The 22,286-nt window shown below is 46.4% G+C and overlaps 1 protein-coding gene across 1 annotated transcript; it reads right to left on the reverse strand.

Moving 5' to 3' along the window:
• Window positions 1-427: 427 nt before the first annotated feature.
• On the reverse strand, window positions 428-22,280 carry aspm (assembly factor for spindle microtubules). The gene is made up of 30 exons (XM_055943703.1): window positions 21,844-22,280; window positions 21,450-21,593; window positions 19,814-21,278; window positions 18,190-18,285; window positions 17,961-18,062; window positions 16,591-16,737; window positions 15,420-15,659; window positions 15,219-15,286; window positions 14,986-15,127; window positions 14,535-14,665; window positions 14,206-14,381; window positions 13,935-14,080; window positions 12,696-12,781; window positions 12,333-12,545; window positions 11,728-11,932; window positions 11,473-11,621; window positions 11,153-11,281; window positions 10,815-11,009; window positions 5,803-10,584; window positions 5,519-5,668; window positions 5,309-5,409; window positions 4,972-5,131; window positions 4,648-4,857; window positions 4,309-4,458; window positions 3,628-3,819; window positions 3,226-3,418; window positions 2,783-2,937; window positions 2,405-2,581; window positions 1,356-1,528; window positions 428-1,113 (listed from the first exon to the last, which is right to left on the reverse strand). The coding sequence occupies exons 1-30, from the start codon at window positions 22,135-22,137 to the stop codon at window positions 1,011-1,013; spliced, it is 10,674 nt and encodes a 3,557-aa protein (XP_055799678.1). The 5' UTR covers window positions 22,138-22,280; the 3' UTR covers window positions 428-1,010.
• Between the last annotated feature and the right edge of the window lie 6 nt (window positions 22,281-22,286).

A 22,286-nucleotide genomic window follows, 5' to 3' on the forward strand; every position in this document is an offset into this window, starting at 1 on the left:
GCAGGAAGCTGTCACGGCAGGAAGCGGTCACAGCACAAGGCTCTCATGGCAGGAAGCGGTCACAGCACAAGCATCTAATGGCAGGAAGAGGTCACAGCACAAGCATCTAATGGCAGGAATAGGTCACAGCACAAGCATCTAATGGCAGGAAGAGGTCACAGCACAAGCATCTAATGGCAGGAAGTGGTCACAGCACAAGGCTCTAATGGCAGGAAGCGGTCACAGCACAAGGCTCTAATGGCAGGAAGCGGTCACAGCACAAGGCTCTCATGGCAGGAAGTGGTCACAGCACAAGGCTCTCATGGCAGGAAGTGGTCACAGCACAAGGCTCTCATGGCAGGAAGTGGTCACAGCACAAGGCTCTCATGGCAGGAAGTGGTCACAGCACAAGGCTCTCATGGCAGGAAGTGGTCACAGCACAAGGCTCTTTCAGGTGAAATCAGATGTTTTATTTACAGCAGTAAACAGTCAAAGTAAATATGTACAGAATGGATTCAAGAATCGCTCCGGTATATTTTCTGTTTGGCATATGCAAATTAGATCTAAATCACATCTTTCTATTACCAGATGCTTCACACACCTATCTAGACAGTTAAAACGCCACGTTACTCACTCATTATCAGGAGACTTCTAGTGTCTTTCTCCCAGAGTTTTTTGGATCATTAACATGGGATAATAGTAATAGGTCTACATGTTTTTTAATTCACCCTTATTCAATCCCTTAACCTACAGGTTAAATGCTTCCACCGTGTGGCCACCAACTATCAGTGTATACACCTTGCATCATGTCTTCTTGTTGAATCAAATGATGTTATCAAAGACAACTCATGGAGCTTTTTCTAGATATAATCAAAACATTAACAAGCAAAAAAAAAAAAAGACATCAGTATGGAGTACTTAAAAAAAAAAAAAAAAAAAAATACAATTATTATATGCGTATCATTTAATAAACCACTATACAAAAAAAATGTCTATGGAAAAAGCTAAAGAAAATATTTCATGAAGTATATTTAAAGCACAATGGAGAAGACGTCGGCCACCATCTGTACAGCTCGGAGAGGGTCAACAATGTCTTGAAGTTTGTCCCTTCTGAGAACCCAGTCAGGGGAGAATCTGAGAAGAAAATAACTCATTAAAACAGGTTTACTGAAGAAATAGTATGAGTACATCATATTCATACTTGGTTCAAGTAGAATCAGCATTATTGCCAGAGATTGTTCCAGGCAACTTTTAGTGCTAAGCAGTTACCTAGATACTTGATGCGCTTGATTTAGCTTGACAGACATGCAGGGTGGGCAGTTTGCACTTCTGGGACAATCCCATTTGTTCCATGGTACTGGGACCAGTGTACTCACTTAGGCACGGGCTTGGATTTGCGGGGGGTTGCCGGGACGATGAAGCTTCCATTTATGGATGCGCCCATCTTCTGCTTGACCACTGTCCTCTCGGCATCCATCTTGTGTTTGCGTGCAGTGAGGCGGTAGATGCTGCGTAGCCGGTCAACTGCCTTGGAAAGCTTCCTCACTTCCTGAAGACCACAGAAACCAACCAGTCAGACATGTTGAGTTGTGAACAACAAACCAGTCAGACAGAAGCAGTGGAAAAACAACCCATTTGTCATACTTGAGTAAAAGTAAAAATATACCTTAATAGAAAATTACTCAAGTGAAAGTCACCCAATAAAATACTTGAGTAAAAACTATAAAAGCAAATGTAATTGAAAAAAGATACTTGAGTATCAAGTAAAAGTATAAACAATTTCAAATGATTTCTATTAGGCAATCCAAACGGCACATTGTTTTATTTACGGATAGTCAAGGGCACACTCCAACATCATTTACAAATGGAGCATGTGTGTTTCAGTGAGTCCACCACATCAGAGGCAGTAGGGATGACCAGGGATGTTCTCTTGATAAGTGTGTGAATTAGACCATTTTCCTGTCCTGTTCAGCATTCAAAATGTAACGAGTAATTTTGGGTGTCAGGGAAAATGTATGGAGTAAAAAGTACATTATTTTCTTTAGGAATGTAGAAGTAAAAGTAGTCAAAAACATAAAATAGTAAAGTACAGATAACCCCAAAAAACTACTGAAGTAGTACTTAAGTATTTTTACACCACTGGCAGCAGCAAGTAGTAGAGCAAGTAGCAGCAACAGCAGCAATAACAATAATAAAAGTAGTAATAATACAAGCACTAGTAGTAACAATAATAGAAGCAGCAGAGATAGCAGCAGTAATAGAAGCAGCAGAGATAGCAATAGCAGCAGTAATAAAAGCAGCAGTAATAAAAGCAGCAGTAATAAAGGCAGCAGAGATAGCAACAGTAATATAAGCACCAGAGATAGCAACAGTAATTTAAGCAGCAGAGAAAGCAGCAGCAGAGATAGCAGTAGTAGTGCCATACCAGAGCCCTGGACTGGTCCTGCAGCAGGATGATCAGGAGGAAGCAGGCCTTGGTGAAGATGCTGCCTCCTTTGTCGGCCACCTTGTCTCCGGCCTTCTCCCTGTATATCTGGAGCAAGTCCAGCAGTGTGTCCACAGAGTTCTCCACCGCATAAACCGCCTCGATTGTCTTGTCATACTGTTGAAGAGTGAAAGAAGCATGCAGAGTTAGTCTATTGAGCCAGGAGGACTGCAGCGAAAGGCAGAGAATATTCACAATTAAACAAACATTTTGTTTCACAAAGTAAAAAAATGATAGTTTTATCTGGGCAGAATTGACATCTAGTCAAAAGTATCCATATAGGCCTGTGCACAACAAGGGGTGTTAGGGAGGACCCACCTTGGAGAGGTTGAGGAGCACCTGGATGGCGTAGGTAATGACCTCCATAGAGGGGACGCTCCGGTTGCAGCTGCGGATCAGCGTGAAGATGACCAGCGTGGCTCCGCTCGTCACCAGACGCTCACAGCACTCTGGGGACAGCCTAGTGGCGGTCTCTGCAGAAACAAACATCCACTTCCTGTTAGCCAACCAGTCTCCCTAACATGGTTCATCATGTCAATACCCCCCCACCCCCACACACTTCCTGTTAGCCAACCAGTCTCCCTAACATGGTTAATGTCAATACCCCAATAGTACCATCCAGTGTACTACTCTACCAACAGCCGTTAAGCTCTGACATGCTGTCAACTAGCTCAACCCTGCAGAAATCAGTAAAGATATGTTACACATTTCCATTTCAGGACTATTATTGCTTCAGTATAGTGGGATGAGCGCGGCCTCACCCAGATTCTTCAGAGCCTCCAGGATATAGGAGAAGTGCTTGTATTTGAGGAGGTATTCGATGGCCCAGGACGTCTTGTTACACAGCCGGTCCTCCTCTCGTACCTCCTCAGACACCTTCCGCAGACGATGCCTCATGGACACCACTTTACGATTGTCATGGAGCTTTCTGGACTGGTGGCCTCGCCACAACGCCTAAACAGAGAGAGGGGTAAGACCCAGGGGTGGTGGGGGAGAGAGGAGTAGAGGGGTAAGACCCAGGGGTGGTGGGGGAGAGAGGAGTAGAGGGAGAGCATTCAAAGCATTCATTTTTTTCTAATGACAACAAAGCAAGGATGCTGTACTGACTGGAACTTAAGTCCCTCTTGAATGTATTGAACAGAGACTCTGGCTCAGTACAGTACCTGTGCCTTGATGATGCCCTGCTGAACCCTCTGCTCCCGCCTACGGAGGAGGAAGGTCCTGGCGGCGTGCTGGATGGTGGAGGCAGCATGATGGCGGCGAGCTAACCAACTCCTGGCTGCCCTCTGGGCCACAACCACCCTCCTCCTGTCCTCCACGTATCGCCGCCTCTGGAGCCGTGCTCTCAGCCACCTCTGGCAGGAACAAAATGGCAGAGAGACATGTTTACTGTCCTTCAACAGAACTGTCCGTCGATAATGATCGGTGGTAGAACTGTCCGTCGATAATGATCGGTGGTAGAACTGTCCGTCGATAATGATCGGTGGTAGAACTGTCCGTCGATAATGATCGGTGGTAGAACTGTCCGTCGATAATGATCGGTGGTAGAACTGTCCGTCGATAATGATCGGTGGTAGAACTGTCCGTCGATAATGATCGGTGGTAGAACTGTCCGTCGATAATGATCGGTGGTAGAACTGTCCGTCGATAATGATCGGTGGTAGAACTGTCCGTCGATAATGATCGGTGGTAGAACTGTCCGTCGATAATGATCGGTGGTAGAACTGTCCGTCGATAATGATCAGTAGTAGAACTGTCTTTACTCTCAACTCATATTGGTGACAACATACAGTTTGGGGGGTGGGGGGGGGGGTTCCAGTAGTTAAAAAGGGATGGCGTTGTACCTGTATAAATATGACAGAGGTGATCTGTGTCTTGGCAGACTGCAGAGCCCAGTGTGACCTCAGAGCTCTCTGGATCCTCACAGCACAGAGGTGGTGGTACACAGCCGCGCAGAAACGCACCCTCCTCTCTGCAGAGGCCACTTCTCTCAACTACAAGACAGAGGACAAAACAATGGTGTTTCCATCTCGTCTTTTCTCAGACCACTATAGAAGAGAAGTGACAGTTGGCTTTCTTGTAATAATCTCAGCATTTATCACTGATTCAGGGTCAGTTGATTTCACCCATCCTAAAAGTAACACTAACGATCCTAGATCAGGTTTCACAGTACGTTCTATTACCTGTCTCCTGGCAATCCAGCCTCTGCAGTGAGCCTGGACAGTGATGGTAGCCCGTTTTAAACATGTGTATTTGACCCTCTCTGCTTTAGCCTGCTGCATAGCTCGGACTCTCCTCTGTAGGACCAGGGCAGCCTCTCTTTGTCTCTGGTACGCCTGTTTCTGGACCCATCCCCGGAAGGACGATTGGACCAGCACCGCAGCCCTCTGCTCCTGGAGGGGGAGGGGACAGAGGTTCAGTCTGGATGACTCAATCATCAGAGTTGACCATCAAAAGAAAGAGGAACCTGGCTGGATCCAGGGGTGTATGAGATGAAATGGTCTTACCTTAAGCAGGTGATTCCTGGTCGCATGGCCTCTCCATGACGCTTCGATTGTAACAGCGGCAGCTTTCATGACCAGGAAGTTGTGACGCTCTTCCCTGGCTTTCAAGGTCTCCCTCCATCTGCACTGAATGACCCTTACACTACGCTGGATCACTCGGAACCTGGAGGAAAACAAAACCAAGCACTTCATTTGACTGAGGCCCACTTTTTCATAGTAAAGTAAGGCACATCCAAAACAAGTCGACAGGACCCTAGTCATCAAAGCAATCTATGAAACTTAAGAGCACAAACCATTTCTGATGCTCAAGCAACTAAAAAAAGATAAGTTGTATTATTACCTGTTGCATAGATGCCTGGTCTGCATACATCGGTGGACTGTGGCGACAGCCGCCTGCCGTTTCTTGGCAATCTGCCTGGCATGGTCACCACGGAACACTGCCTACAATCCAAACAAGCAACAAGATAACATTCGACCATGATCAATAAAATAACATTGATTAACCTCAGTACGGAATATTATTAGCAGTAGTAGTTGATTGATTACTAACTTGAATAAGAACAGCAGACTTCTTCATTTCCAGGTACTTTGCCCTCTCTCTTTGGCAGAGGAGATGGGCCCTAAAACGTTCCTGTATTATAGCAGCACATGCCCTTTGATGCTGAAACCGTCTCCTCTCCACCATTCCACGGTAAAATGCCTGAATGGAAAAAGAAACAGTAATTTTTGTCAACTGCATTTACGGTCCAATTTTGGCATATAGTTGAGTTATTTTTAATAAATCCAAAGAATGTTTACATCAGACTATAGAGGAAACACTACTTTGGTACAGACCTGAATTGTGACTGCACTTCTCTTGAGATTCTGGTACCTCTTGAGTTGGATGTGTCCACGCACTTTGGCCTGCAGCGTTTTGACACTGGTCAGGGTCTTTAGGTACAGGCATCGCTGCTCTCTCTGGGCCTGCCAGCCTCTGTAGTGCTTTTGGAGAGTTGCGGCCGCTGTCCAACGCTTCAGGAATCTCCTCCTCGCCACCCAAGCCCGGCAGTGAGACTGCAGCTTTACCGTGCTGGATCGCAGGGTCAGATACCTTCTCCGTTGGATGGACATGCGTATCACGGACTGGATTTTGACAGCCGCACGTTTGCGTCTGGCCAGCCTTCTTGCCAGCGTTCCACGGATGGCTGACTGAAGCTTCACAGCAGCTTCTCGGATGGCCAAGTAATCGTCCCTTTGTCGTCTGAGGACATAGCATGATCTGTACCATCTTTGGATCGTGACAGCAGAGGCTTGTGTTTTGTTGTACCGTGTCCTGGCCTGATGTCTTCTGAAGGCAGACTGGATCAACAGAGCAGCAGCTTTTTCCTTCAAGAAGCGTTGTCGTCTGATGCTCATTCTCAGAACGGACTGAATCTTCCTGGCTGCGATCATCTGTTTTGCCAGCTCCTTTGCCTGTTTTCTCCTATACAAGGCCTGAAGGTTTATCACAGCATTTCTCATCTGATGGTAGTTCTCCAACTGAGAGTTCCTCAGTCTCTGAGCTCTGAATCTTTGCTGAAGAACACTGGCTGCCCAATGCTGCCTCCTATAAGCAGACTGCTCCTTGTGCATCCTGAAGTTGGCCTGGATCACAGTAGCAGCTCTGCACATCTTAGCAACGTCTTGTCGAACGCGATACCCTCTGAAAGCTGCCTGAAGGACTATGGCAGACTCTCTGAGCTTTATGAATTTGTCTCTGTCTTGTTTCATTTGAATGTGAAATCTGTAGGACCTCTGAATGATGACAGCAGACAGTCTCATGGCCTGGAACTTGACCTGCTCCTTGTGCATTCTGAAGTTGGCCTGAATCACAGACGCAGCTCTGTGCATCTTAGCAGCATGTTGTCGAATGTGATATGCTCTGAAAGCTGCCTGAAGAACTATGGCAGACTCTCTGAGCTTTATGAATTTGTCTCGGTCTTGTTTCCTTTGAATGTAAGATCTGAAGTATCTCTGGATGATGATGGCAGCAAACTTCATGGCCTGGAACTTGACTTCCTCTCTGTGCTTTCTGAAGCCAGCCTGGATCGTGGTGGCAGCTTGATGTTGAAGACTGATCTCCTTTCTGTCTCTCTGGCCTCTGTATGCTGCTTGGAGCAGGATGACAGCACAGCGCATTCGTTGGTAGTGCTGCACCTGCTGTTTCGCTGCAAGAGCAGCACGATATTTTTGTTGAATGGCAAGGACAGAGGATCTCAAGGAGAGGTATTGCCGGCGTACGCAGTGAGCCCTGTAACTTCTCTGGAGAACACTGGCGGCCTTGTTCATCTCTCCAGTGCTCCGTCTTGATCGCATGCCCCGGAAGGCAGCCTGTAACACGACAACAGCACTCCTCTTTACGCGCAGTGCTTTCCTGTCTTCAACCATCTTCTTGTTGGCTCTGTAACGGGCTTGCACTGTGTTCACAGCCCAATGAAGCCTCTTATAGTGTGCCCTCTGCAGGTGCTTCCGAACGTGCGATTGAATGAGTATGGCCGCTCTGCGTTTGGTCTGAAACTGCATCCAGGCCTTCATCCATCTGAAAGCTGCCTGAAGGACTATAGCAGACTCTCTGAGCTTTATGAATTTGTCTCGGTCTTGTTTCATTTGAATGTGAGATCTGTAGTACCTCTGAATGATGACAGCAGACAGTCTCATGGCCTGGAACTTGACCTGCTCCTTGTGCATTCTGAAGTTGGCCTGAATCACAGACGCAGCTCTGTGCATCTTAGCAGCATGTTGTCGAATGTGATATGCTCTGAAAGCTGCCTGAAGGACTATGGCAGACTCTCTGAGCTTTATGAATCTGTCTCTGTCTTGTTTCATTTGAATGTGAGATCTGTAGTACCTCTGAATGATGACAGCAGACAGTCTCATGGCCTGGAACTTGACCTGCTCCTTGTGCATTCTGAAGTTGGCCTGAATCACAGACGCAGCTCTGTGCATCTTAGCAGCATGTTGTCGAATGTGATATGCTCTGAAAGCTGCCTGAAGGACTATGGCAGACTCTCTGAGCTTTATGAATCTGTCTCTGTCTTGTTTCATTTGAATGTGAGATCTGTAGTACCTCTGAATGATGACAGCAGACAGTCTCATGGCATGGAACTTGACCTGCTCCTTGTGCATTCTGAAGTTGGCCTGAATCACAGAAGCAGCTTTCTTCATCTTAGCAACGTCTTGTCGAACGCAACGCCCTCTGAAAGCTGCCTGAAGGACTATTGCTGAATCCTTCAGTGTCAAGAACTGGTCTCGGTCTTGTTTCCTTTGAATGTAAGATCTGAAGTATCTCTGGATGATGATGGCAGCAAACTTCATGGCCTGGAACTTGACTTCCTCTCTGTGCTTTCTGAAGCCAGCCTGGATCGTGGTGGCAGCTTGATGTTGAAGACTGATCTCCTTTCTGTCTCTCTGGCCTCTGTATGCTGCTTGGAGCAGGATGACAGCACAGCGCATTCGTTGGTAGTGCTGCACCTGCTGTTTCGCTGCAAGAGCAGCACGATATTTTTGTTGAATGGCAAGGACAGAGGATCTCAAGGAGAGGTATTGCCGGCGTACGCAGTGAGCCCTGTAACTTCTCTGGAGAACACTGGCGGCCTTGTTCATCTCTCCAGTGCTCCGTCTTGATCGCATGCCCCGGAAGGCAGCCTGTAACACGACAACAGCACTCCTCTTTACGCGCAGTGCTTTCCTGTCTTCAATCATCTTCTTGTTGGCTCTGTAACGGGCCTGCACTGTGTTCACAGCCCACTGAAGCCTCTTATAGTGTGCCCTCTGCAGGTGTTTCCGGACGTGAGATTGAATGAGTATGGCCGCTCTGCATTCAGTCTGCAACTGCTTCCGGACCTTCATCCCTTTGAAAGCTGCTTGCAGAGCAGTGGCTGCCCTAAGCTTCAACAGATAGTTCCTCTGGTCTTTTCTTACCATGGCCACATCCCTGCATCTCTGTTGACATAGTAGAACAGCAGTTTTGACCGCAAGGAAGCGTTTCCTGTCCCTGAAAGTAAGGAACCTCCTCTGAATGACCATGGCTGAGTGGTGCATCCTAGCAACCTCCATTCTTGCTCTGTGACCGCGATACACTGCCTGAATCACAACCACAGCGGACTTCACTGAGGTGTACCGCTGCATCTGTAGATCTCGGAGCCGATTGGCCCTGTAATGCTGCTGTACGATGATGGCCGCCACCTTTGTGGCAAGATAGGCCTGACGCACTTTGTGCATCCTTAACTGAGCTTGGATGACCGTAGCAGCTTGGTGTTTCGTCCTTAACTCTCTGGATCTCCGGTAAGCAGCCTGTAGCTTTACTGTGGCCAATTTCAGCTGGCTGTACTGCGCTTGCTGTCTTCTGCCTGCTACAAGAGCTCGGTACCGACACTGGAGGACTATTGCGGCACGTTGCAGTAACACATATCGTCTTCTACAGAGAAAAACTCTCACTACTGACTGAAGGACAGCGGCGGCCCGGTGTTTTTGCCTCAGCTCTTGCCTAACTCTCATGCCACGGAACCTGGCTTGTACAGTAACAGCAGCTTTCTTGAGCCGGAGATAGTCAGTTCTAATTGTTTCCCCTACCCTATAAGCTCGGTAATGGCTTTGGATGGCCAAAGCAGCCCTCTTTCTTGACCTGAACTGTGACTGCAACACATGTCTACGGTAGGAAGACTGAATGAGTGTGGCGCATTTATGTCGTTTTTCAATCCTCTTCCTCTCTGCCCTACCTCTCCAGATAGCTTGTATTCTCAATGCAGAATATTGGAGGGCCATATACGCTTTCCTTGATTTCTCCCCTACTAGCTTGGCTCTAAATCGCTGTTGGACAACAATCGCAGATTTTTTCAAGGACAAGAATTTTCTTCTGGCCACAAACTTCATGAAAGCTGTCTGGATGACTGTGGCTGCCTGATTCTGTTGTTGCATTAGTCTCCGAGCCGTATGTCCACGATAAGCGGACTGTATGGTAACAGCAGCACATCTCATTTTCAGGAACTGTTGCCTCCCTGCATCTCTTTGTACAGAGGCCCTGAACCAACGCTGAATCACGACTGAGGATTGTCTCATCGTCGCCATCTGTTTTCTGACCGTGCTCGCCCTAAAAGCACTTTGGATGACAGTGGCAGAGTGATGCTGCAGTTTCAATGTCTCAAAGTTGCGTCTCTGCGCATGACCTCTACACCAAGTCTGAATGAGGATGGCGCTCCGCTGGGTGTTCATGTACTGTTTTAGGCACCTGCGCATTCTGTAGAAAGACTGAATCTTCAGGGCAGCTGCGGTCCTTCGGGCCATTTTGTCACTGTGCCATTTCCTAAATGCAGTTTGTATCACTGTGGCAGCATGGTTTTCCCTCTGCAGTCTCAGAGTCTTCCGTCTCCGATAGTTTCTCTGGATTTTGACAGCTGCTGATCTCAGTGAGCAGTAACGTTCACGCTCTTCCCTTGCCAGAGTCGAGGCCCTAACATGCTTCTGAATTACTGTTGCAGCCCACTGTGTCCTTCTGTAGGTAGTGACTGCCATCTTCATCCGCCAGAGAGCTTGAACTTTAACAATGTGCAATCTCAAGCGCTGGTAGTTTTTCAAGGTAACATACTTCTTCCATTGTGCCTGTATGACAAGTGAAATGTGCTTAGATAACTCAAAACCGGTTATCAGTTAGCAATACTGTTCAAGATCTTTCCACAGTGATACAAACTGGCAGAGATTACTTTACATACTATACCTCATGCATGTAGTATAGCTATAACTAAATGGTGAGCAGGTATGAGCATGATCGGTGGGTGGGTAGGTAGGGACAACAGCCCATATATGAAAGTCTATAATAATAAGAAACATACTTGGATGGTGGTAGCAGCAGCAACCTGGAGCACCCAGAGTAGAGCCTTGCTCCTCAGTGTCAGGGCGTTCCGTGCCGAGTAGCCCCTCCATGCAGCCTGGATGCGGATGGCTGCAGCGGTCTGACAGACAGCTCTACGTCTCTGGAGAAACTGCCTGACCAGCACCTGGATCTTCCCCGCTGCTACAGTCCTTTCCTATACCAGATTAGGGGATAGGTGAGATGTGAGAAGTTTTTCCATGTACAAGAGATTTCATCTGCACCAAACAGAAAATCACAGAAAAACGGTGTTAGGTCTAGTGTTCATGACTTTGAGAGGTAATATAGACTAGACGTAACCTGGTAAAGTTTCAGATCCTTCTTCAGCCGGTACTTTCTCCAAGCTCCCTGAATGATCCTGGCAGCACGGGTCTCATTCCGCAGGTCCAGGAGACGGGCACACAGGAAGGACAAGTAACATGTCACCACCTGAAACAGAAAAACACAGATCAAATGGATCTGGAAACACTTAAGAGATTCAGCATTCTTGTTAAAAATAAAAGGCACTGACAATTACAAGAATGTATTGAAGTGAATCAAAGTTGAAACAGTTCCCTAGTTTTCCCTGAGAAAAGAAATGCACACAGTCCAGCCTTGGAAGGTCATAAAGCCCCTCCCACCTTCTCATTTGGGATAGTGTTTGACATGTCAGCAGGGTTCATCATGGCAGGAACCCCTCCCAGGTCAGACACTGCAGTGTTGACCAGCCTGAAGTTATTCTTCTCATTCTCCAGAAGCTCTTTGAACTCCATCGATGGCGACACTAGGCCTATTAACAATAACAGAATAAAAATCATTTAACCTGTCCATTTTCTTATTATGCAATGAAAACTTTGTAACTGCCTCACTAAATGGATGCATTTGGGAAGAAATACCATTTTGTGTGGTGGGCCAGGTGTCAAAAGAGATGTCTGAGTCGCTAGAGGAGCTGTTGAGTTCAACTCGTCCTCTCTGGGAGCACTCCACAGTTTGTGTGGTGTTGTGGCTGACGCTGTCTGCCGGTAGGTGGCTGGGGTGGTAGTGGTGGATCAGGTAGCAGAGGATACGACCGTCTGAGAACGACACCGTGAAGTTCTCTGCCTGGAAAGAGACAAGAGATTAATTCAAAATGGATGACCATAAAATGCATGTATGTGAAGTATTAAGTTTTTTTTAAAGTTATTTTATAAAATCACATCCACTCTAGATAACAGACAGAACCATTACCTGATTATTTTTTATTTAGCTAGACAAGTCAGTTAAGAACAAATTCATATTTTCAATGACGGCCTACCGGGGAACAGTGGGTTAATTAACTACCTTGTTCAGGGGCAGAACGACAGATTTTTACCTTGTCAGCTCAGGGAAATCAATCTTGCAACCTTTCGGTTACTGGTCCAACACTAACCACTAGGCTACGCTGCCGCCCCAACATTGAGTACGCCTGCATTTTCTTAAAAAGAGATGAGGCATTTTTGAAACAGGTCAGCAAAAAACTCACCTTCAAGTGGTAGAACTGGCAGACAGCATTGACCCATTCCATGAGTAGAGTGATCTTTGAGCTTCTGTGCTCGAACGGGGGTCTAGGCTTGGGAGTCTTCTGCAGCACACCTTTGTCGGCCCTCAGTGAGGCCAGCCGCTGTTTGGTCGTCCAGGTGTGTTTGAGGAAACTGATCTCTTCTCTCAGCTGGTCCTCGTCCAGCAGCACCTCCACCTGGACAGGGAGGGGGGGGGGGGGGGGGGGGGGTTAATTCATGAAAGCAGAGATAAATGTGGGAGAAAGTGTGTTATTGTAATGGGAGTGGATGAAGCCGAGGGGACGCTTATCCAAAGTCATTGTCAGGTTATAAAATATGAAACGTACCTGGAAGGTAAAAATGATCTTCCACAGCAGGCTCAGTGTCTTCTCCCTGTGTCCGTCCACAATATCTCTGGAGTCAATGACAGCATCTGGAAGACATAATGGCAATTAGTTAAAGAGCGACTATACTTTGTGATTTTTAAAATTTATTTTTACCCCTTTTTGTGATATCCAAATTGGTAGTTAGTCTTGTCCCATCGCTGCAACTCCCGTACTGACTCTGGAGAGGCGAAGGTTGAGAGCCATGCGTCCTTCGAAAAATGACCCAGCCAAGCCGCACTGCTTCTTGACACACTGCTCGCTTAACCCGGAAGCCAGCCGCACCAATCGAACCTGGATCTGTAGTGATGCCTCAAGCACTGCAATGCCTTAGAACGCTGCAGCACTAGGGCGGCCCTGCACTTCCTGATTTGGCCTAGTTTTAGATTTGGTTCATTAAGAAGCGCTAGCGGCTACAACGGAAAACAAGTTTGTTCAGCGTGTGGTTTGATACGGGTGTCTTGTGTGTGTCCGCAGGTGGGAAATGTTAAACCAAATTATTTTGCCAATTAGCTTCACCTGGCTGATGTGCAACCGCTGCAAAGTTGGTTCAACTTTGGACAGCACATCTATGGGGATAGTTAGGGACCGTCAATAAATTACAATGTAAATGAAACAATATTTTCACGTTGCACATCTTTTAGCCTTCAAAATTCGTACATGAATTTCTAAAATGTATAATTGGTTTAAAGTTAAGTCACTGAAATTTGGAGCTAATGTCCCATGTACATTATGTCATTTAGTGAGGGTCCGTAACTAGCCCCATAGGGGTATCTAATGTTAAACCAAATTGACCATTACGATCTGGTCACATGCAGCTGTGCTCTGAATTGATGATTACTTGGGAGCTTTCCGGCTGTGGGAAGAATTAAAATTAACCCAAGAAAAACTGTTACGGTACACTTCGCCCCGTGACATTCCATTTTTACCCCTATCTGGTAAATCTGTTTTAGACGAGACTGACTTCAACCAAAATTATCCTATTCACTCTTAGTAGTACATTTTGACACTAGAACAAATGTTTGAATCATATCGATGCCACGGGCCATTTTCAAAACAATACGTTTCTTTTTAGAGGCAGTCACCCTTTAATCTTCACTGGGACACCTTACTGTAACTAGCAGAGTTTATCATTCATTCATTATTTTTGTCAAATTCTATTTAACAATAAAGAATTGGAAAGAAGAAAAGAAACTAATTTACCATGCTCATCCTTGAGGTCAACCCCTCTGTCTCGGAGCACCTGCAGGGCTATGTCAACGTTGTGGACCTTCTGCAGACGACTGATTGCAGGCATCCTCAGCTTACGGGACAGACTCCAGTCCTGGATGAACAGCTCCATCACACGCCTGACAGAAAAACATACGCTATTACAGTCACCAAACCCTTAACCTGGAGAGCCAACACTTTGTGCAGGCTTTCTTTCCAGCCCAACAATGACACCAAAAAGGACGCGTGTGATAATATGTCTTACACTAGACGGATTCCACACTTAAGGTCAACTGACAGATTCTTGACAGCGAAGTTGAACTCGTCCAGAGGTGTCTGGACGTGGGAGACCGGTAGGCCCATGTAACCCAGGTGACGGGGGAGGATCCCCTCTCCACTCAGGAAGTCCCTGGAGAACGACAGCAGCAAGTCCTTGGTAGTCTGGAGAATATAAAACAATCAAGAGATCAATGGGAGGTACTATGGGGGGGGGGGGGGCTGCAAAGGAAGGAAAACAATTAAAAAGAGTCAAACTGTTAATGTCTGTCAGACAGACGACTTAGTTTGTGGCAATGGGAGTTGGTGTCACCTTACCTTGAATTCTGCATCCATACAGAACAGACAGGGGTCATGTTCGATTATCCTGGACTCTTTGGCTTTATCCAGGAAGCACACCAGGAGGAGAAGCTTCTTCAGAGTGAAACGAGACAGCGCCCCCTCGTGGCCTGCACAACAGAGACCAATAACAATCAATGACCAACTAATATAATACACTTCATAGAATGTAGAAAGAGGAGGAAGGGAAGCGCTACTGAGGTACACTATAGTATATTTTGGTAGACAGAAGGTGCTCTTTGGTAAAAGGGGTAAATTGGTCATCAACAAGAAAGGAGGACCAAGGCACTCTTCATACCCTCTGTTCTTTTTGATGACACTTCATAGAATCTTCCATTCAACAGAAAATATATATATATTTTTTTTTAAATCGCTGAATATAGCAACAAAAATGCTGAGCGTAATGGAAGACAGTAGAGCAATGAGTTACCATCTTTGTAGAGGTTGGGTACTTTGGCATGTCTGAACTCTGCAGCGATGTCAGGGTTCCACAGCAGACGTTTCAGAATGAACATGGCTAAGCCCATGACGTCACTGTTGCTCTCCAGTGAGATCATCTCCCCGTAGATAGTCTGAAAACAGGTTGCATTTCATGAGACTTCAACATGGACAATAGACATTTAGGAAAATTTATAAATGAAACCATTATGACTGACTGACTACCTCAAGTCCAATCCGTAACCAAAGAGGATTGTACGATAGAAGCCAGTTGAGCACCTTTTGCCGTTCCCCTAAAAAATAAAATAAAAACTTGATGAACCTTTGAATATGCGTACTACTACTTAGAAATGTCATAACTTTTAATTGAACTTGAGTTTTAACGCACATACATATGAATCAGACTACGCCAGCCTGCATACGTACCGATGTCCTTCCAAAGATGCCGATCCTTGCGTACCAGTAACCTTCTAGCCTCAACCTCCAGCTCCAGCCTCTGGATGGCTTTGACCATGGGCTCGGAGGTGAAAAGCTGGCAGGCGGTGCGCCGCAGCCGGTTGAGCCGCCGCCTGGCAGTGTAGGTACTAAACGACATCTCCTCTTTGGTGGGAGCCTTGTTGACGGCAAACTTGTCATTACCGCCCATCGCCAGGGATACAGCATTCACTACACATCAAGAGAGATGGTGAGATATGAAGCAATGGAATTCTATATACAGTTGAAGTCACATACACTTAGGTTGGAGTCATTAAAGCTTTTTTTCCCCCAATCACTCCACACATGTCATTTTCCCAACAATTGTTGACAGATAGATTATTTCACGTACAATTCACTGTATCACAATTCCAGTGGGTCAGAAGTTTACATACACTAAGTTGACTGTGCCTTTAAACAGCTTGGAAAATTCCAGAAAATTATGTCATGGCTTTAGAAGCTTCTGATACTCAAATTATGTAAATTAGACTCAATTGGAGGTATACCTGTGGATGTATTTCGAGGCCTACCTTCAAATATACTAAATTGTAATATTATCCACAAATTTGAACCACTATATGAAAATTCAACATCATGCCATCAGTTGACTATCATGCCACAAATGCCCATAGGTAGCAGGGTTCCAAGAAGGAAGCCGCCACGGCCCGTGTGGCTGACTGGTCTACAGGAAGCCGCCACGGCCCGTGTGGCTGACTGGTCTACAGGAAGCCGCCACGGCCCGTGTGGCTGACTGGTCTACAGGAAGCCGCCACGGCCCGTGTGGCTGACTGGTCTACAGGAAGCCGCCACGGCCCGTGTGGCTGACTGGTCTACAGGAAGCCGCCACGGCCCGTGTGGCTGACTGGTCTACAGGAAGCCGCCACGGCCCGTGTGGCTGACTGGTCTACAGGAAGCCGCCACGGCCCGTGTGGCTGACTGGTCTACAGGAAGCCGCCACGGCCCGTGTGGCTGACTGGTCTACAGGAAGCCGCCACGGCCCGTGTGGCTGACTGGTCTACAGGAAGCCGTCACGGCCCGTGTGGCTGTGACGTCAGGGTGAGAGTCTCGGGAATAAACAGTACTCCTTTACATCACCGTCTTGATCTAGCCAGGTGAACATTACCTTTGGTGACCTCCGTGTTGACCTTGAAGTCATCAGGGGTGAGGACGTAGTTGATCCACCAGGTAAACCCAGTCTCCTGTTTCTCTATCCAGCGCTCATCATAGAACATGTTCTTTGCAGCGAACGGCATCGGGTGTCTTGGTATGGCTGCAAGTGACAAGTATGTTCCGTAAGTGACAGCACACAACAGTAGATTAGAGAGTGAGCCAGAGTGACTGAGATTATATATATATATATACACACACACACACACACACGACATGGCCAAAAGTATGTGGACACCTGATTGTCGAACATCTTATTCCAAAATCATGGGTATTAATATGGAGTTGGTCCCACCTTTGCTGCTAGAACAGCCGCCGCTTTTCTAGAAGAACATTGCCAGAGGGGACCACTTCCATTCAGCCACAAGAGCATCAGTGAGGTTGTGCACGGATGTTGGGCGATTAGGCCTGGCTCACAGTTGGCGTTCTAATTCATCCCAAAGGTGTTTGATGGGGTTGAGGTCAGGGCTCTGTGCAGGCCAGTCAAGTTCTTCCACACCGATCTTGACAAACCATTTCTGTACAGACCTCGCTTTGTGCACAGGGGGCATTGTCATGCTAAAAACAGTAAAGGGTCTTTACCAAACTGTTGCCACAAAGTTGGAAGCACAGAATCGTCTAGAACGTCATTGTAAGCTGTAGCGTTAAGATTTCCCTTCACTGGAACTAAAGGGGCCTGAACCATGAAAAACAATCTCAGACTATTATTCCTCCTCCACCAAACGTTACAGTTGGCACTATGCATTGGGGCAGGTAGCGTTCTTCTGGCATCCGCCAAACCCAGATTCATCCGTCGGACTGCCAGATGGTGAAGCGTGATTCATCACTCCAGAGAACGCGCTGCCACTGCTCCAGAGTCCAACGGTGGCTAGCCTTATATCACTCTAACCGATGCTTGGCATTGCGCATGGTGAATTTAGGCTTGTGCGACTGCTCAGCCATGAAACCCATTTCATGAAGCTCTCAACCAACAGTTCTTGTGCTGACGTTGCTTCCCGAGGCAGTTGGTAGTGAGTGTTGCAACCGAGGTCAGACGATTTTTACTTGCTTCGGTGTTCCCGTTCTGTGAGCTTGGGTGGCCTACCACTTCACGGCTGGGCCGGTGTTGCTCCTAGACGTTTCCACTTCATAATAACTTACACTTACCACGGCAGCTCTGTTGAAAGTCACTGAGCTCCTAAGTAAGGCCATTCTATGGCTGTTAAGTTGATTCTATACACCTTTCAGCAACGGGTGTGGCTGAAATAGTCAAATCCACTCATTTGAAGGGATACTTTTGGCCATGTAGTTAGTGTATGCATGTATGTATCAAAAGGGCTAGGTTACCTGTTTGACCAGGCTTGGTGAATGTGAGCTTGGACTGGGCCACAGCTACAATCTTTGCAGTTTTTACAGATGAGCCACCAAATGATTTCAAAGACTGTGCACCTATGATCAAAGTAGAAAACAAAGACATGCAAAACTGTTCCACATACAAAATGGCCTACTAATTTACCAGTACAACACATCTACAGTGTACTGTTGTTTTCCCCATCGTAAGGACAAGTTGTTGTACCTCGCTGGCCAGGTTTTGGAGCTGGCTGCTTGGCTTGGGCAGGGGACACAGACTTTGGAGCCCTCGTGGATGAGGCAGAACTAGTACACACAGAAGCTGAAAAACAAGAATACACACAGATCACATCATTTAAGAAGTATAGACCAGGGAATGTGAAATATTCAAAGCAATAGGCAGGTCGTGACCGTGTGAAACCCCGTGCACTGTCTTGGAGGTCGGGCATAGGCAGTGACTCAAGGTTGACTCAGACAGGAGCGCGGTACAAACAAAGAGGCTTTAATTAACAAAATGAAAATAGAATTCCAGAGCTCTTCCAGAGCCAGACTTTAAACTTAGAAAACTAAAGCATGAGGTCAACAAGACTAGCCAAAAGCTTAAACGCTGCAAATCATAAAATCAGTCCTAGCCATACCTGACAGGACGTGCGCTCTAGACCAGTTTTACCAAACCCTAAGGGTATGCGCAATTCCGTCACAGGTACGCAAAATAAAAATGTGATTCACATTTTTCAAAATGTAAACAATTATATTTTCCAATGGGGCTACACATTTGGGTGCGTTTCTCTCGCCTGTGTAGCCTCGTTTCACTGTTAAAAATACATTTAATAATTTAGTGTTCAGCAAAATAACAACATCAAAGAGAGGCAGCCAAGACAAATAATTAACATCCAATCACATTAAGTTGGGTACAATTACGCAGGTACTTTCCCAAAACAGATGAGACAAACTGGACTCATCGAAATTGCAACAAGCAGTTCTGTGAAAATGTAATTTAAATCAGAAGCCATTGCCAAATTTCTGGATTGGGCTGCGCTCAGTGTTTCTTGACTTGGCAAATCGCACTGTTAAGACACTGATGCTCTTTGCAACCACATACCTATGTGAGAGTGGATTCTAGGCCCTAACTTGTATGAAAACTAAATACAGACAGACTGTGTGGGAAATGATTTAAGACTGAGACTCTCTCCGATAGAACATTGCAGAGTTATGTGCATCCTTTCAAGCACACCCTTCTCATTAACCTGTGGTGAGTTACTCACCATTTTAGATGAACAAATAAGGTTTTATATGCAAGACGGTTAAACGAAGAGCAAAATTATTGATTATTACAAGTGACCTGGTTCTATAAGAGCTCTTTGTCACTTCCCACAAACCGGGTTGTGACAAACTCACTCATTCTTATGTTTATTAAACGTATCATAGTGTGTGTGTGTGGCAGGCTTAAAATGATGGGAAAAAACACGCTGGTGCTATAGCGGATACGGCTGGAGGTTGAATGTTTGAAGGGGTACGGGACTGCTCTAGAGAATGCTCCCCCCATAGTGAGAGCTGCACACCTTTAAGTCTTCAGGCAGTCAATTAGGAGGGCTGCCACACCCTCATTAAGAGTACCGTGCTCAACTGCAGCTTGTTCCCCCAGTTGGCATTCCTCATGCTTTCTAGACTTGGCCCTACTACTCCACAGCAGTCCATCAGAATGCTGCCACCCTCGTTAACAGTGCTCAACTGGAGCTCGCCCCCCTAGCCTTGCTGCACCACACAAGTCAACGTGCACAATGGTTAAAAACAATTCAATTTACAAAGAATACTGAGGACATTTCAACAATCACCATTTACCAACTCACCTGATGTTTTTGTCTGCTGCCTGTGAGAGGAGGCACTGAACCCCTTCTGCTGAGCTGGTCTGTTGGGTCCCTTCACCACTGTTGACACCCTACTCTTTTTCACATGGAACGTTTTCTCCACAGCATCCTCCACTTTCTCCCCTCCATCCCTCAGAAACTCATTACTCTTCCTCTTTTTGCTCCGCACCACCCTCATGTCAAACTGGCTCTGGTTGTAAACAGGAAACACGCCTGCCCGGTCAGGTAGAGGTTCCACTATTGGTGCTGTGTTGAGCTGAGTGGCTCCCAGAATAGAATCATCCAGGCCAAGGTGCTGGGGGCCACCGGTGGGGGGGTTCATAGGCAGAGGAGAGCTGAGGGAGAGGTTGACTGGAGCAGGGTTATCATCCAAACAAACTGGGCTATAGGAAATTGACTCCAGCCTGGCCTCCCGTGGGGAGATAGTTAATGGAGAATCATGGTTTGCATCAGAATCTATGACAGGGAGACCAGGGGTAACTGTAGTACCAGGGCTTGACTCTGAATGGCCACTGTCCCCAGACAGCTCCAGTGTTTTCTCCAGGAGACGGCGCCTGGAGGTTTTGATTCTCCTCACCCCAGGACTGCGTACCTGGACAGGGGCTGGTTTGCTTTTGATGACTGTGGTGGAGGTGAAAGTGACCTTTTTGGATTGAGGAACAACCTCTCCGACCTCTACTCCACCCTCCTTGTCAGTAACACGTTTTGGTTTGATGAAGAAGGTTAGTCTAGGCTGTGTAGGATCTGACTTGATGGGGCTTTCAGACAGGGCTTTGAGGTCAATCACAGATTTGACAGGGCCACAATTCTTCTCTCCATTTGCTGACTCCAAGGAGTGGGAGAAATCAAAGCTAGAGCACGCATTTGGAGGGCTTGCACCAACCACATGAGTTAGATCTGACTCAATCAAGGCCAGTGCATCTCTCACAGACAACACTGGTGTTCCGGCCAACACTGTATGGCTTATGTTCGCAACAGTGTCATCAATCACAGGGGCTGGGCTCTGTATAGACTGAATATGGGGCATCAGCTTTTGAATCCTCTCTGGAGTGCCTACAGGGGACACAGTCGTGTTCAGTAGTCTGGTGAGGTCTCGGCACTCCGGTGTGCCTACTGGGAAACTGTTGCTGGCTGCTGCATCAGAGGAATCGATTAGCTTTGCAGCGGGGACTAGAAAGACGACAGGCGAGTTCTTTTGGACATTGTCGAAACTAAACTGACCCAACACATCCTGCTTAAACTTCTGCCCTTCGACAGGTGTGCAGGCTTTTTTGTTGAGTGAGGCAAGCGGGCTGCGAACCTTCTCCCGCCTGTACTGTGGTGTCCGGGACACATGGAAGGTCTTGTTGGCTGCCATCTTCAGGGAAGACACTGAGTTTTTCTTCCCCCTTGGAGGGTCTGATAGATCAAATGGCTTCTTGCTTTTGATTGAGTCCCACAGACTCTTCTGTAACAAAGGAATAAATCACATGAAGTGGTTTGTAGTTATGTATAGAGCATTAGTGATGCTTTGAAATTGTTCAAATGAAATTCGATTTATTAGGCTACATGTTGATTAGTGTGAATTAGTTAGTATTCGTAGCAACATCTTTCTCATATATATATATAAATAAGTTACCTTTCTCCTTTTAGGTGCGTCTGCTCTACCGAGCAAAATAGCTTGGTGTTTGACCACCCCATTGGCAATGAAAGTGATCAGCTCTCGAATACCACCTTCCTCTATCGGTGTCCATGTTATTGTCAAATTGACACGTTCCTCAGGCTGGGAAGAAAATGACAGGGGAAATAACGTTAGCTAGCTACGGGTAAAATGTGGCTAGCTAGCTAGTAGAACTTCACACAAATGTGACAACTGTTGGCTGGCTAGCTAACTTACATCTGACAACTAACAAAACATTAACTTGGTGAATGTCCTGCCAACTAGACCCACTCGTTGCAATCTAACGTTAAGTTAGCTAACTAGTTATAGTATTATATTTGAGTACATGCTAGCTAGCTATAATTTCCCTTACCTGAATTGTAAATCGGGTTTGATCCACGGAAAAGCCTTTCGTCGATGCAATCTTATCAATTGCCACCTCTATGTTTGCATCTTCAACGGGATTCTCAATGCAAAGAACTGATGATTTGGAAGATCCCAACTTTACATTTCCAAATGTTACAAACGGAGCCCTTGAAAACTGAATTAAACTCAAAACTGGGTGCGAGCTATTGTTTTCTTTATTGCCATAAGAAACAGCAGATGAATCTTCTTTCTTGATGGGACTAAAATCCAGGAAACCTCCCCTCGCTGATAACTGTGCCATTTCCAAACTTCTCTGTAGAAATCAACGCAAGTTAGTCACCGAACCATCTCAAGAAATATCTAGCTAATTAACGTAGTTATTCTCCTTACTATTCTCTACAGCGAGCTAGCATTAACTGACTGAAAACACGTTTCCCTGTTAATAGTTAC

Source organism: Salvelinus fontinalis, chromosome 14 (genome assembly GCF_029448725.1).
Source record: "Salvelinus fontinalis isolate EN_2023a chromosome 14, ASM2944872v1, whole genome shotgun sequence".
In the NCBI taxonomy this organism is placed as follows: domain Eukaryota; kingdom Metazoa; phylum Chordata; class Actinopteri; order Salmoniformes; family Salmonidae; genus Salvelinus; species Salvelinus fontinalis.